Raw genomic sequence first — 18057 nt, 5'->3', positions numbered from 1 at the left:
CTATTCGCAATGTATGATTTCAAGATTTCTGAATACTGTTTAGGCATGAACGTTCTTAGTTTATAGTTTAAACAGTCATGCCAGACTTTATCAAACGCCTGTGCTACATCCAAGAAGATTGTAGAGCAGACTTTCATTTTTTCTAACGTTTTTTCTATTATATTCGTTATTCTGTGAACTTTTTGTTTTTTAGTTTTCCATTTGAATTTCTTGTCAGCTTGAATGTCTTTATATTGTCGTTTTTGTAGGTCTTTTACTATTTCCTCTGGTGGCCATGTGTGATGTAATTTCTTAACAACAACTCTAATTGGTCTCTCTTTCTTATTTTCATAAGTATGGTACGAAAGGTTACTCGTATTTAATTTATCTATTAAAGCTCTGTAATGATCGCTATTAGCTGTATTAACTTTGTAACATATAAATGCATTTAAAAACAAACTTGGTTGTTATTTGTTTTTTAACTAAGCATTTACTGCGATAAATAACATACATTATGCTTACGTAGCTAACCCTTTTGTAATATACTTTTCTCTTTTTCTTGTACGTAAAGTTATAGGCCATTTTATTTAAAACTAATAACAAATACCAAACTAAAAGTTGGACAACTATAAAATCTCTTGTTGACACACTTGCGCTTGACGGGTTCATAAGATATGAACAATTTCACCTCGTTCGCTGATGTACTGCATCGACCCTGATTTCCTGAAGCCCTGACATATTTTAACAAAGAGGTCAATTACTGTAGCTCTAAAGAATATTGTTTGTTGTGGGGGAAAATAGGACGAGAACACAATCGTTGTGTGTATCTGCCCTTAGGCGATTCATTCTCTCTTGGTTTATGACTTTCATATTAGAAATCTAAAATATAAACAAAAAAATCTACAGTATTATTTGCTTTAGAAAATATTTTGAACTGCTTTATGAACATTTTTATTAGCTCATATTTAATTGTTGAACTGATATTATTTTATTTAAATGATAATGAAAAATGGGGATTAATAACTTTTGATTACATTTGACTAAATTTAAGGGCTAAATTGTTGTAAAAGCGCTTCATAGTGTAGGTGACCAAAAGGTAATATTTAAAAATTAATATATAGGGTAAAGGGAGGAGAGATGGACCAGGAGGATAGTCTGTCCGCTAGGTATACCTGACCAAGCTTGGCAACAGGGCTAGTTTATCCTACTCTGTTGTATCGCTTAACGCATAGATAAATAATATAGTAAATATATGGTAATATAGTAATAATATAGTAAATATATAGTAATTATACAGGGTGGCGCACCGAAAACGAAACAGATGCATTTACTGGCAGATGATTCCTTTTAAAAAAAAAGGCTTGGACCCGTCGATTTTGTTATCGAGGGGGAAACAAAATTGGCATAAAATCACATTAACTAAGCCCCCTAAGCGGGGGTGGCACCATCCCTAAAATCTTAAATGGAAAGGGGGGTCGAATGATCCATCATTTAAAAGGTCTTTCAACTCCCTTTACAATGATGTAAAATTCATGTACTTCAATTCAGTAGTTTTGGAGATTTATTGATTTAAAGTTTAAATACATCATCGTAAGAGGAGATCAATACATAGCAGCAAAGTTGTTAAAAAATAAAGAATGCACTGACCTGTCAGCCGAGTAAATGTTGAAAATGACCACCATTACTTTCCATGCAATAATAAAGATTTTGCTGAAAACGTTGCCGGACATTTTGCAATATTTGAGGAGTAATTTGATGGCACTCATTCACAATTCTTTGTCGTAAATCTTCTAAGGATGTTGGCTGAGTAGCATAGATTTTGCTTTTTAAGTAACCCCACAAAAAGAAATCCAAAGGTGATAAATCTGGCGATCTTGGGGGCCATTCAACGGCACCTCTTCTACCAATCCATTGACCTGGAAAGGTCTGATCTAAATATTGCTGAACTCTTAATGCGTAATGTGGTGGGGCACCATCCTGTTGGAACATCAACATATTCTTAACGTATCGACCATCATTCTGATTTTCAATTATATCTGTTAGCGCAGGATCTATGGCATTTTGCAGTAATTCCAAATACATTTCACCAGTCAAATTTCCAGGTAAGAAAAAAGGACCAACCAAATAATCGCCAAAAATGCCAGCCCAAACATTTAATTTTTGTGGCTGCTGTGTGTGTACCTCATGGTAAATTCTGGGATTAGAGTCCGACCAATATCGACAATTATGACGATTCACTTCGCCATTTAAAAAAAAGGAACATTCATCGGAAAAGCAAATGTTAAATAAAAATTGTTTATCGTTTGTAATTCGTTCACTCATAACTTCACAAAATTCTAATCGCTTATCAAAATCGTCTTCATTAAGTTCTTGTAAAAGGTGAATTTTATACGGATGAAAATTATGGGCCTTTAGAATCCGTTGGATAGTACGTCGACTAACACCACACGAAGTTTGCAATTTGCGGGTACTTAATGTAGGATCTACAATAACTTGCCCTAAAACCCCCACGGTTGTTGCTTCGTTCCTTATAGGATTTTCAATATTACGTTTTTTATTGGCCACTGATCCAGTTTCCCGAAATTTAGCTACAAGTTCTAGAACATATTTTCGGTGCACATTATTGTTCTCATGTCGCTCATTAAAAATTTGTGCTGTTCTATTAGCGCACTGATTATTTCCGAAAAATATTTCAATAATTTCAACCCTTTCTGCCGTGGAATATACCATGGTTAATTTATGTATAAAGCAATTAATGATATTTTAACAACAAAGATTGGTCAAATCAATCGCAAACGAATGTACTATTTCCTATTTAAAATAAGTACGTGGCATTCTCTACTTATCTTTCTTCAAGAAACAACTTTTTTTGTCACAAAGGACACTTCAATTGCTATTTTTATTATTAATAAACCATGGGCGTAGTAAATAAAAGCATTTACTTATCAAGAAAATGCTTTTACTCAAATTTCTTCTGAAAGAAGTACAAACTAATTTGATGTACCTATTAAAGTCTACTTTAAACTTTAAATCAATAAATCTCCAAAACTACTGAATTGAATACATGAATTTTACATCATTATAAAGGGAGTTGAAAGACCTTTCAAATAATGGATCATTCGACCCCCCTTTTCATTTAAGATTTTAGGGATGATGCCACCCCCGCTTAAGGGGCTGCAAATGTTAAAGTGATTTTATGCCAATTTTGTGTCCCCCTCGAAAACAAAATCGACGGGTCCGAGCGTTTTTTCAAAAAAGGAATCATCTGCCAGTAAATGCCTCTGTTTCGTTTTTGGTGCGCCACACTGTATGGTTTAACGTTAGTTGCCGCCAGTTGTGATGATGATAATGATATATACTTTCTCCAAACTTTACTTCAATGAATATCGTTTTATTACTCCAAGTCGGACAAGATTTCCCTCTGCAACTTTTTTTGTTTCTCTACTTTTCCTGAAACATGTCTATTTTCTGATTTGATTTCTGTATTAGATTCAAAAAGTATTAGCAAAATCAATTATTTTTATAAATTTTTACAACTATGTAAAAATATGGATTCAATAGGTCGTTGCTTGTATCCCTTTTCAATTATACAGGACGTTGCAATTATTACGATTTTCATTGAAATTTGGTTATATATATCCAAATACCACGTGCAACACAAAACAACTCTGTTTACTTGTAACTAGTAAATCAAGCGGATTATAATTAAAATAAAATACAGGTTGTTTCATTACCAAAAAAACATATCTTTAAAGCGATTAAGCAATATGAAAGACCCTTTATATTTGTAACTAATTTTAAAATGTGAAGCTCACAGCTACCTCCTGTTTTTGTACATTAGTCTTTTGGTATCTTCTACAATTACAGATATATCGAAATTTGTCACTCTGTATACTCGTCAAAACTTTTAACCTAATTATTAACGCAAAAGAGGTTAATAATTTGATATTCAATAATATAAAACTATCACAAACGTCCCATAAATATTATATTTAATTCTACAAAACATTTTATTCATAGAAACTCGTTTAAATGGCAACTACCTGATTTCCTACAACAAAATTAATCCCAATATTGACAGGTAGTATAAAGATCTACATTTCAACCTGTTCCGAATAAAAAAACCAGTCATTACGATGCAAAAATAGTCCAATTACAACCTGTTTCTTTACACGATCTAACTAAAACAACAACATTACCCAAATAAATATATGAGACCCGGTTTTTTAATTCATTTATTGAAACTAGTTTTCATTTCTTGAATTTTGATTGGAGAGCCGGTATGTGTGTGGGTTGGATTGTGTGTTCTAGTAAAGCCAATAAAAACTTCACTAAGGCATGTTAAAATAACTGACTACCGTTTTTTGAAGGTGTGTGAGTAAAGTTAGAATATTATTCGATATAACTATAAACCAATAAAGAAAGAGAACGCATTTTTAAGAAGTTTTACTTAATTATTTATGAAACACGTCATTTTTTATTACTTTATTGCAATTTAAAATCTACAATACATGCATAAAAACGTTAAAAAAGTTCTGAAAATTTGTAAATGCAAGTTCATCTGATAGACACCAAGGAAAAAATGGATAGATAGGAGAGAGTGAGGCAAAATGGTCCCTCTTGCATTCTTTAGGCTAGAAATAACAAAAATCGAAATAATTAAGTATAATTTAATGAGACAATTACTAGGGTATAGCAGAGCATATTTTTTAACACTTTTTCTTCTTTTTCCTTTTTGTATGTAGGCTTTAAAGCCTGTTTCTTGTTCAATATTAGCCTACTATAGTGTATTTTTATGTATGAGAGAGTAATAAAACAATAAATTATGTATGCAAATCCCTAAACTGTTGATACGGGTGACTCAATGAAAAACAGATATTTGTCAACAAGTTTACAGAAGTATCTAGGAAAACAATTTTAAATTGACTATGACCACCAGGTATAAAGGTTGGAGCAGAATAGAATACAATAGTTGTGAGGATTACTAATCCCTAAATAAGGTTGCCAGTGTCGGAGTGATGGCGGTTAACAGGTACTAATGTACCTGTTTTATACCTAGTTTTATATAACCAATAAAAGTTTAATAAGTACCTACCTATTTGCAAAATAATGTTTAATTCTTAAGATAAAATAAAACGTTTTATTTTATCTGAAATGAGTGCATTCCACGAAGTAAGGGTTTCAACAATCAAACATTTAATTCTTTAATTCCAGGAATCTACGACAGTAATTGACTAGATAATTACCTTCTAAACTTATTCCACAGAAAATGTGATAGTGGGTTTTTCCATTTTGTAGGAAGGTCCAAGTGGCGTATTTAAAATTCTTAACAGTTCACTAAAAGTAGGTACTTCAGTTGCAAGGTGCAGTTTATTGTGTATACTAGTGTTATGGAAAATTTGGAAGTGCCGTGTAAACGCCGAAAAATTGGTCCTTTAACAGTTAATGAAAAAACATTAATATTTAATTGTTTTAAATCATTTACAGACAAACGTTTATGTGAAAGTGTTGATGAGACCGTTGAGTTAGTTAGCAGTACACTTGGTGTTGGGAAACCTACGATTTACAGAGTTATTAAAGAAGAGAAATGTGGTAGTTTTCAAATGCCACGTAATGCTCCAGGGAAACCAAAATTTCAAATAGAATATCATTTTAAAGAAGGACTTCGACGGAAAGTGCATGAATTCTTCTTTAGACAAGAATTTCCAACATTGGATAAAGTTCTTGTCTCAGTTCAAGATGATAAGGATTACCCAGAAATGAGTCGAAGTACGTTATGGAAACTTTTAAAAGAAATAGGCTTCCGCTGGAAAAAGAATCCCAGAAAGTCTATTTTATTAGAAAGAAGCGATATTGTCATATGGAGAAGACATTTTCTAAGAACCATAAAGGAAATGAGAAACCAAAAAAGAAAAATATTTTATCTTGATGAAACATGGATCAACGAGGGTCATACACCAAATAAATTTTGGCAGGATGAAACTGTTACAAGTCAAAGGTACGCTTTTGTAAATAACTTATCTACTGGTTTAAACCCACCATCAGGAAAGGGACGCAGGCTGATAATGGTACACATTGGCAGTTCAGACGGTTTTGTTGAAGGTGGTTTATTAACTTTTGAATCAACTCGTACCGGTGACTACCATGAAGACATGAACGCTGATGTCTTTCAAGAATGGTTCGAACAAATGATAGATCTTCTTCCTAAGAACTGTGTAATAGTAATGGATAATGCAAGTTATCACTCCAGACTTATAGAAGGACTGCCCACAACCAAGTGGTTAAAAAAAGACTTGCAGAATTGGCTGAGTTCAAAAAATATTACGTACCATCCCGGATCTATAAGAAAGGAACTTTATTCGTTGTGTGCCCTTTATAAAGAAAAATTTAAAAAATACGAAATTGATGAAATTGCCAAAAATCGTGGAATGACAGTACTTAGATCCCCACCATATCATTGTGAATTAAACCCGATTGAACTGGTATGGGCACAGATAAAGAGTGAAGTTTCAAGAAAAAATACCACTTTTAAAATTCATGATGTTAAACAGTTGTTTTTGGAGGCCGTAAATAATGTAAAACCTGAAAACTGGGAAAAGGCAGTAAATCACACTATTAAAGAAGAGGAAAAAATGTGGAAGCTGGACAATATTACTGATAAAATGATCGAGCCAGTTATTATAAATCTTGGTTCTGAAAGTTCATCTTCTGAATCTGATTTGGATTTGTAACAAGTAGCTGTAAGTTTTATATTAATATTTTTATTCATCTATTTAACATACCTTAGACGGTTTTAAAAACTCTTTTTCTCTTTTGTAATTTTTAAAAATTAAAAAAAAATGTGAATTTTTTAAAACCCTTTTTAATGTAGACCAGTCAGTTCTAATATAGTGTGTGATAAAAGAGGTCACTTTTGTTTACATACACATAACACTTTATAACACTGAAATAATTCATTTATTTTTTACAATTATTCAAAGTAATTTTTCAATTAATCTTGAGCACGCCCATGGAGTGGTCGGAGGTACCAGTTAAAATTATGCTAATTACTCTCTCGTTCATAAAAATAAACTATAAATTGTTGAAATTGTCGCACCATCTTTTTCTTGGTCTGCCCATACGTCTTCGTCCATTTGGTGATTAATCTCGTGCTATTCGTACTATCCTATCCCGTGCCATTCTACTAATGTGTTCGTTCCACTCCTGTTTCCGTTTTATCACCCATCTATTTATGTCTTCTATATTGCATGCACTTTTTATGTTTTCGCTTCTCTCCCTATCCAACAGACTTTTCCTGATATTCGTCTGAGTATTTTCATCTCTGTTGTTTCTAGTAGTCGTCTCGTTTTAGATGTGTCAAATCTTGTTTCCACCAATAAATCTAATTGCTGCTTTAAAGATTCTTGTTTTTGTGTCTTGTCTTAGGTGTTTTTTCTTCCAGATTTTGTCATGAAGAACTCTTGTCGTTTTACTTGCTTTTAAGCTTTGTTGTCGTACTTCTTCTTCTACATCTCCGTAACTAGTTATATCTATTCTCAGATATCTAAATCTAAACCAAATTATTTTATATATAACCAATAAAATAAACATCTTACATTTCTTGCAAATTCATTAGTACCTGTTAATCTCCATCACTGCGACACTGGCAACTTTATTTAGGGATTAGTAACCCTCAAAACTATTGTATTCTATTCTGCTTCAACCTTTATACCTGGTGGTCATACTCAATTTAAAATTGTTTTCCTATATACTTCTGTAAACTTGTTAACAAATATCTATTTTTCATTGAGTCACCCGTATCAACAGTTTAGGGATTTGCATACATAATGTGCTATCAATATGATGGAAATGGACTATAGCTTGGTCCATCTCTCCTACTCCTAGTGGTCCATCTCACCTCCACAGTTGAGGAGAGATCTACCGATGACGTGCCAGTGAATTATATTTTTTTAGATTTAAGAATTATAATTTCTAGTATTTACTTATACAAAAACAAATACCAATGTTAAGTTATGTTATAATATTTTTTTTCTAATCTGATGTTAATTAAATAAAGAAACAGGCTTCAGTTTTCTAAAAGGTGGTCCATTTCTCCTTCCTTTACCCTACGTGTACGTTTTTGTACGTTATAAGCAACAACTTAGTAAATCGACATTCAAAACTCGCCATTAAAAGCCTCAAAATTGTTTTATCAGATAATAATTACCACCTAATCCGTTTAAAGTGCTTTACTGTTTACTGGTAGATAAAAGTTCTCAAACTGCTGCATTTTTGGAATTTTTACACCGTTATATGATTACTCTAGAGTAAAATAATAACGGTAAATTTTTACTCTATAGTAAAACTTTAAATATTTAATTTTAGTCTAGAATAAAATGTTAATCCTATGTTAAACAAAATATGGTACACTTTTACTGTAGACTAGCGCGAAGATTCTTCTTCTTCTTCTTTTCTATTTACTGGCTTGCATACTAGTGCATCTGCCAGCACATTTGGTAGTATTGCAGCTCGTCTTGCTCTAAGCAATGCTGCAACACTAAAAAACTTATTTTTCACAAATAACGTTAAACTTTAATAATTCTACTAAACAAACACAGTAAATAGCTTTTAATAAAGTTTTAATAAAGTTTTTTTTTATTTTTCTTAATAAAAAGAATACTTAACCCTGTCGTTTTCGATAATCGCCCTGTATCTCGCTAGTGTGGGGAGCTATTGATGATTTGATTGAGCAATCGTTACTTTAACAAAAAAAGAAGTCATAAAATCTTAACTATTTTTCGGTATTCCCTGAAAAACATACCAATTTGGGACACCCTGTACATGAAAATGATTATTTCAACATGCCATTCAATGGTAGCGTAATACAAACAGAAATAAAAATTGACCTTTTGTTAAGATATTGTTAAGTAAAAAATATTAAACTGGTTCGAACCTAAACCTCCTAACTGTATTAAAATGTCAACACATATTATTTTTTACTCGTTATGTAAAATGCCAAACTTGCCAATTTGATAATAAGCTCAAGATTTCAATCCAATATTGAAGGATTTAAGTTTAAATAAATCTTTTACTTATGAAAAAAATTTATCTACCCATAAAAAACAAAATTTAGCTAAGGTATAAAAAAGTGGTTCAAATTATATTTATTTATTTATATATCTTCATTTCCCCGTTTTTCGTTTGTTCATATCGATACTCCATTAGTTATAATATCATATTCACTTTGGCTAATATTATTTTTCGTTTTCAGTGACTGGATGACGGCAATCAGCAATACGGTGAGTATATTGGAAACTTTTTGGCTTTGTTAACGCTAACAATATATTTTTATCCGGTATAGGTAGAAATAAATTGGTCTCCGTTTTTGTGCGATTTTATTTTGGCTTTTTTGCTAGCTTTGCGGATAAAAGGATTTAAGAAAATTCCTTACGTAAATATAATTAGGGAGTTTGAGGTAATGGATGGTTTTGAATGCATTGTTAAAAATGTTAGCGAATATAGACTTCAAAGTGTGTTAGAGTAGTAATTACGTTTAGATTTAGTGACTTTTATTCGTATGCTATTATTTATATCCCAAGAAAAATTGATACAAGCCGGTAGTTAAATATTATAAATTAGGAACACATTCAAAATGCGTAAAAGGTTAGCAATAAATAGTAGAATGCAGATTATAATATAATACCAAACTTCTAGGCATTAGATGCTAAGAAATAATAATTTAATTTTAAGAACAACAGCAGAGGCGGCGTAGGGCGTGGGCGACGTGGGCCACAGCCCACGGTCTCGCGGAGATTTATATATTACTTAAACCTAAGCCATGAATGTACCGAAAAAAGTACTTACGTCGCTGTCGCTCGCGAAAAATCCACGCTGAAATGTACGTCACCACTGGCCCAAAAATGGGTATTCCCCTGAAATTTTTAGCGAAGAATTTTCGCTGCATATCGCCACCCAAAACAAAATAGGGTATTTCCCGTTCGCCAAACAACAGCCTCCCCCTTTACACCGTGACATTCTATTGGAGATTCATACGAAATCTAAGGAGGGAGGACATAGATACAACAATTTGTCAATGTGAAAACCGTCAATCAATCACGGCCAACTCAAAATTAAATTCAAACTGTGGTTTACTGTTTCAACATGCTGTTTTGTAACTATACCTACTTATAAAATAATAAATACGTAGCCTAGTACTTATCTATTAATAATTTATTGTTTGTGATGTGAAGAAAAACATTTATACAGCTAGATTTTTCTTCTTCTACGGCACTGCAGTCCAAATTGAGCCTTGACCTCCTTTTTTTTTTTGTCTACACCCTTGCTTGTCTGTGGCTGATCTTCTCCATACACGGACTCCTAAAAGGGCTTGTGCGTCGCTGTTTACTGTGCCTTCCCAGCGCTTTTTTGGCTTTCTAACCGGTCTCTTTTATTGACTTCCAAAAGGCATTTGATCGTGTTAAGCACTATATATTGATCGAAGCTCCAAAAGACATTGGCTTGGACGCCAGTGATGTTCAAATAATTGCAAATTTATATTGGAATCAAACAACATCAGTTTTAGTGAATAGTGTGGAATCACAGGCTCTTATTATTAAAAGGAGTACGACAGGGATGCTTCTTGTCACCCCTGCTTTTCAACGTTTACTCCGAAAGAATTTTCAGAAAAGCACTTTCTGAAAAACAAGAAGGAATACTTGTGAACGGTGAAGTCATCAATAATTTGCGATATGCGGACGATACAGTACTCCTAGCTTCTAGTCAAGAAGATCTGCAAACACTATTTGATAGTGTCGTTGAGAGTTGTAGGGAGGCAGGTCTGGATCTGAACATAAAGAAAACCAAAATACTCGTAATAAGTAAACAACGGCATATAAAACCGTCTATATTTATGTTAATAATACCAAACTTGAGCAAGTTGATAAAATCGTTTACCTTGGACAGCAATTAAATTGTAACGCAGAAAATCACGGCGAAATTAGATCTAGGATAGAGCAGGCTAGAGCGGTTTTTAGAAGGATGTCCAAGGTGTTATCTAAAAGAGACCGAAAATTGGCATCGAGGATCCGCCTACTTCGCTGCTACGTGTTCTCGGTCTTACTTTATGGTATCAAATCCTGGACTGTTTTCCTTGTTGAAGTTTTTCACAGCTAAGTGGCAAAGTTTGTGAATTAGGGTAACAATTAACATATTAATTTTTCCAAATTAAATAGACATTATTTTTGATAATTGCTAATTGCTTTCATTAAAATAAAAGAATTTGTAATATTTAAAGTTTCATATTGTGTTAGAGGCGTGGCCAACAAAATGTCATAATTTATTCTGTCTTACAATGTTACGTTGACATATGACATTTTGGCTTAAATCTGCTGTTGTTGTAAAACAAATTTAATTTGATTATTATATTGAAAAGATATTTCATATATAAGGTTAAATTTTAAGATATTTTCATAAACAAGGATATCTTTAATTTTTAATAATCTAATTTGGCCATATTAATAAATAACCTAGGAACCATTTCGAAAATTTTTGTAGCAATCTCCTTTGTAAACAGATAAGCACGTAAGTGTTTGTTAATTTTGTTATTATGTTATTTAGTATGCTTCTTGTGCAATCTGTATTTTTGATAACTGTTTGCTTGAGACAAAAATAAACGTTTGATTTATTTCTCGAATCCATTTTTTTGTATTTATTTTAGAAAATCTCCTAACCCTTTATTTATGTATTTTTTATTTTAGGATATTTTTCCTAAATCCAGCAACTTTAGGAATCTTCGAAGCGGCGCCCTTATTTTAAAATTTATAGAAGCCCTTTCTTGTTGTCCATATTTGCTAGTTGTCCAGGAGATTTGTGTAAGTAACCCCTTTGTTTCATTTTTTTTGTAGCTGCCCCAATCCACCCCCCTTGTTATTTACTTACCCACGACCCCAGCTCTCTAGTTAACCCCTGAGTGCCGTTCGCACAAGTAACGATTGTATTGCTTGCCCTATCTTCGCCCCCATAGTTTCTGTCCCCAATTTTTTACCCCCATGATCTTACCCTGAGGTAGGCAATATATAATATCGTTAAAATATATATATATATATATATATATATATATATATATATATATATATATATATAAAACTTAGAGCTAAGATTAATATTATTATAAAAATTAATATTAAACTCACCAGTCTTCCGGGTTGAACCGCGTCGATATCCATTTTGCCGAGCTTTCGACATCCTCTCTGATGTCTTCTTCAGGGCTTCCGAGGTCTCAGTCTCCCGAGCCCCCAGACACTACTACACTCACTAGTCACTTCTAGTTCACTCACTAGTTCACTACTACGACTGGGACCAGGGGACGGTTCATTTATACCGTCGATGGTGACGTGGCCTAGGTGGGGGTTAGGGTGGGGATTGGCGCGAGAGTTGGCGCGAACATTTCCGACAGTGGGATTTTGATTCGAAGATGGAGGGGGCGATATTTTGTTTATGAGAGGTCTCCATGTAGAAGGTAACCGTATGGCGTCATCTCTTTTATTAAGGCAATTTGGTCTTTTTTCTATTTCTATGGCTTCTCGGATAATTCTTGGTTTATAAAAGCGGATGGGGGCTATGGTTCTGGAGTTTTCGAAATCAATTTTGTGACCTGTATGAAGATGGTGTTGGCCGAGAGCTGAAATTGAATCGGAATTGCGAACAGAAATGGAATGTTCATAAATCCTATTATATATATATATATATATATATATATATATATATATATATATATTCGTGTGTTTGTGTTAACAATATAAAACAAATCCAAAAAAGGTGCACATCGAACAAAATTTATTTTTTTTTATAAAATATTTATTCCTGAATAAAGCAAAACCTTTATTCCATTCGGAAAGAACTCATGTTTATATCAGACCCTTTTTTATCGTATTATGTCGGTAAATAAAGCGTATGCAAATGATACAACTGATAATGTGAGGTATACCTGCTTTAGGCATGTCTGCGAATAAATAAATACTCGTATAGTCAGGATAGAGGTGGAAGTTTTTAAATATTCTTTTATTGAATAAATGGATTCAGTGATTAGAACTTTGTACTCCTAAGGACAATTATTACAATGTTAATAGTGGCTAATTAAGGCTTTTAAGAATCTGTTTTATCTGACTCTAAAAATATATCTAATCGTCGTAATTCATTAATCGTAATATTCATTATCGTCTTTCTTTTCTACAATAGGGGTGATTAATATTTACATTAAATGGTCTGCTATTTACTTGGACCAATACTATTCTGTCACTAAAAGGTACAGTACATTCAACCAACTTACACTTTTAAAAGATTAATACCAGAAAACCTTTCGTTGTGGTAAAAGGCACAGTAAACTGCACTGGAGTTCTCCATAATCTTTTTAATTACTTACTTTGTTTACAATATTTTTGCCTGTATTATCAGTTAGAGTTAATTTATATAAAATAGGGAGCAAAAATTCAAATGGAATTTTAAATATTATTGTTTATTTGGCTAATAAGGAATGTATAAATATAATGGTTAACCTGCTGTACAATTATTTTGTAAATAACATTAAAATAGTGCACTTACTGATTATTTAAATTTATAAACCATCATCATCGTCACTAAATTCAATACCGCTATCATTATATAAATCTATAATCACTGGATTTATTTCACTAATTTTATTTATCCGGATCCACCACTTTTCTATTAATTTTTCACATTTATTTACAGTTTTGGCCCATATATCTGGAGTTGCAATTTTAACTGCTTCTTGTCACATTTCCCTAACTGCATCGTCACTGTATCCATTTCATCCAACGTGATTATCATAATACGTTTTACATATACCTCAGGTGTGTTCGATGTGATTAAACTGGTAGTCATACGGCAGTAACCGTAGTACTTGATGTCCATAACTTAATACAATTTAATCAACTATATAAACTATTGGTTTTTCATTACGTTTCAAAATTTTCAGTAACTCTGATTTGAAGGCGTATTACCGAAAATTCATATTATTTTTAACTTACCAATTTTTTATGCTCGGTAAGTTCCACGACTGTTTTGGTTGTTTCTCCAAAATCTTCAAATGCTAAGGTGCATTATCTACAACTATAACTGATGGTTCATTCAGACTCGGTAACAGTTTCTTCTCAAGCCATTTAACAAACATTTCTGCATTTCATGCTACTCAGCAGATTTTGATTTTGAAGAAAAAAATCAAATTTACGGTTTCTATAAAGCCTTTTTTCCCTACTGTATGAAGAATGATGTGTCTTTTGCCTTCGCTATCTGTGTGTTTTTTTTTTATTTTATGTTGTCGTCTTGCCAAATTCTTTTAATTCCACCCTTTGCAAATATCCATGTCTCATCTAAGTATACGAATGTTGCATTTTTAGATATAAGTCTAGTATATTCTTTTAAAAATTGAATTCCTTAATGAACCACACTACTTCTTTCGCATAAAAGTAACCTATTATTTTCTTTTTTGAATTTAAATCTTAAATCTTTCAAGACTTTCCAAAGGCTAGTCCTTTTAATGTCAGAAACTTGTTTTTCTCTTATTTTGGCCAGTAAAGTATCTAAATTGAAAAGTTGATTGTTTTCACGCATTCGATACAAAATATTGCGAATTTCAAATGTTTCTCCATCAGGTAAGTCAATGCTCCTAGAATATTTACGAGTTGTTTTCTTGTCTTCGTGATACTCAGTCACAGTAAGATCTTCTTGAGAATCTCTAACAGTCGTCATTACAGTTTTTAGCTTACTTTCACTTGTCCCGAATGCGTCACAAACGTATTGATTTATACATAATAATGACTTTAAAGGTACACCATTGCTCTTTCCATGGTAAAGTATTTATGCACTTTGGCAATTAATTCACCAATATCCAACTTACGTCAAGGCATGGTGGTCACTTGTAACTACACGTTTGAATTACAATATACTGAGTTTAGATCAATATGTCAGAAACTTTTTAACTGTTGTGCTTGAGAGGTAAAATATAATATAACCGCTTACAAAGATCGTAAACACATTAAGCAAATTAGCCTAATGATCATTAGGAATTCCGATAGTAATTTTATTATGTTTGATAAAAAGTTTAAAAATGGTTGGAAACCGTACATAAACAAATTAAAATGTTTCTCACTATTATTTTATTTTTAGTACAAGTATTTTCATTTGAAAATTAAAAGATAAATATATTTACCAAAACCCTAGCTTTAACCCGTAATCGCAAACGTCTTAAAAACGGTACACTCTAACAGACATATGGTCAATCTAACCACCACTATTTAAATTGACAAAATGTTCAAGTTCACTCCGAAGTATATTTTAACAAAAATTAAAAGTGATATTTTAGTACTTTGTATATCTACTTTGAATATAAATTAACCTTAGTACGGTAGTATTTGTTTCAGAAAAAATTATTAAACAAGTAGGTGAAAGAAATTTACGTTAAATAACATTATGCAAAATAACTATGTATTAAAAAAAATGTAACAAAAACATGCAAAACTATGAACAACGGATTAATGACACATATATTTATTTTATACCTAAAATTTAACAGTGTTATACATTATGGAGAACACCAGTGCAATTTTCTTCTTAAAGTGCCTATCCGTTCCGGATGTTGGCGATCATCACGGCTATCTTTACTATATTTATTGCAGCGCGGAACAGTTCAGTCGTAGTCGTGTTATACCATTTTCGTAAATTTTGAAGCCACGAAATGCGTCTTCTTCCCGGTCCTCTCTTACCATTTACTTTCCCTTGGAGAATCAGCTGGAGAAGGCCGTAACGTTCTTGATTTCTCATTACATGTTCTAGATATTTCAACTTTTTAGTTTTGACGGTCATGAGAATTTCACATTATTTCCCCATTCTACGTAGGACCTCCATATTAGTAACTCTGTCAACCCAGGATATACGTAAGTTGCGCCTATAACACCACATTTCGAAAGCTTCGAGCCGATTCATGGATGCAACAGTCAGTGTCCATGCTTCCATTCCGTAGAGCAGAACTGTGAATATGTAGCAGTTCAATAGACGGCATTTTGTTTTTAATGATATGTCTCGACTGTTGAAAATAGTTCTCATTCTAACGAATGCTGCTTTTGCTTTTATTATTCGCTGTTTAATTTTTGTTGAGTGGTCCCATTGGCTATTTAGATTGGTGCCTAGATATGTATATTGCTCGACTCTTTCGATATTCTGTTGGTTGATTGTAAGATGACCGTTTAGTATTGGTTTTTTACTAATTGTAATAAATTTGGTTTTCTTTATGTTAAGAGCTAGTCCGTATCTGTTGCTGACTTCTGTTATGCGATTTGTTAATATCTGTAAGTCATTGAGATTATCGGCAAAAACTATAGTGTCATCTGCATATCTAATGTTATTCAACCATTCACCGTTTATTAGTATTCCTTTCGCACAACCGTCTAAAGCTTCCTTAAATGCCCATTCAGAATAAATGTTGAACAACAATGGAGACAAAATACAGCCCTGTCCTACTCCACGTTCTATTGCAATTTTATCAGTTAACTGGTCTTCTATTTTGATTTTGGCCGTTTGATTGTAGTAAATGTTTCTGATAATTCTAAGATCTTTGTTGTCAATTCCAATTTCTTGCATTGGAGTCATTAATTTGTCATGTTTTACTCTGTCAAATGCCTTCTGGTAATCTATAAAGCATACGTATATGTTACAATTCACATCCCTGCATCTCTGAAATAGCACCTGTGCAGCAAAAAGGGCCTCCCGTGTTCCCAGAGCATCACGAAATCCGAATTGTGTTCTTGTTAGTTGTTCCTCACATTTTGTATATATATTCTTTTGTGGATGACCTTTAGAAATGTTTTAAGTAAATGGCTCATAAGGCTTATAATTCTATAGTCTTCGCACTTTCTCGCATTGGGTTTTTTTGAAAGATTTATAAAAGTTGACACTAACCACTCTTGGGGAACCACGCCCGTATCATATATACTGTTAAATATATTTGTCAACCATTTTAAGCCATCATAGTCCATAAGTTTTAAGAATTCTGAGTGAAAATTATCAAGGCCTACTGCTTTACCATCTTTGGTGCTTTTGATGGTATATTTTACTTCTTCGACTGTAAATGGTGGTCCAGATTCGCAATTGGTGTTTGTTGTAATACCAGTGTTACTTCGTATATCTTCAAAAGTTTTTTCTACTTATTTAATCCAAATATCTCTTTTATGCTCTATTTCCAGTACTATGTTTCCCTGATTATCTGTCAGGAATCCAGTGTTCTTGTGTTTATATAAGCCTGCCGCTTCTTTAATCTTTTTATGGAGGTTAAATGAATCATGTTTTTGTTGTAATGACTCTATCTCTGTACACTTCGAGCTAAACCAATTTTCTTTTGCTATTTTAATAGCCCTTGTTATTTCGTTATTTATGTTGTTGTAGTAATTCTTATTATCTCTGTTATTTCTTGACTTACTTTGTGCAAATTTTCTAGTTCTACATCTATGTTATCTGTTTCTGTACGGGCCCATGGTTTTTCTGTACGAGCCCACGTTTTTTCTTTTAGGCATTTTTGTACCTTTTCCTTTACTGTTTTATTTTTCAGTTGGTTAATATCGTACTTCATAATTTTTGGTCTTTGAACTTTCTTTAAACTAAGTTTCATTTTGACGATAAGTGGATTGTGGTCCGAATTTATGTCCGATCCCGGGTACGCTTTAACAGAAGTTATAGAGTTTCTAAATCGTTTGTTAATAAGAATATAGTCCATTTGATTTCGTACTGTGTGATCCGGAGTATCCTGGGGAGATTTCCACGTATATAGTCGTCTTGGAGGATTATCATAAAAGGTGTTTGTCACTACGAGCTGTTCTTCAGTTGCAAATTCAATCAAACGGTCTCCGCGTTCATTACGTTCCCCTAGACCAAAGGATCCCACTAAATTTCCACTTTGTCCTTTGCCAACTTTGGCATTAAAGTCTCCCATTATTAGTTTTATTTCGTTTTTCCGAATCCTTTTGACAATATTAGTAAGGTCATTGTAAAATTCTTCTATGATTTCTTCTGGGGCGTCCGCTGTAGGAGCGT

The 18057-nt window shown here is 32.8% G+C and overlaps 1 protein-coding gene across 1 annotated transcript in view; it reads left to right on the top strand.

The window, feature by feature from the left end:
• LOC140448271 (uncharacterized) overlaps nt 1–18057 on the top strand; it is a 321196-nt gene that overhangs the window by 158292 nt on the left and 144847 nt on the right. The window contains exon 5 of the mRNA XM_072541367.1: nt 9230–9257. Within this exon, the coding sequence (XP_072397468.1) occupies nt 9230–9257 (28 nt within the window). The remainder of the gene's footprint in view (nt 1–9229; nt 9258–18057) is intronic.

This window comes from Diabrotica undecimpunctata, chromosome 8, assembly GCF_040954645.1.
Source record: "Diabrotica undecimpunctata isolate CICGRU chromosome 8, icDiaUnde3, whole genome shotgun sequence".
NCBI classification, from domain to species: domain Eukaryota; kingdom Metazoa; phylum Arthropoda; class Insecta; order Coleoptera; family Chrysomelidae; genus Diabrotica; species Diabrotica undecimpunctata.
Note: the sequence above shows the minus strand (reverse complement) of the source record. Positions and strands in the feature narration are given on the sequence as shown.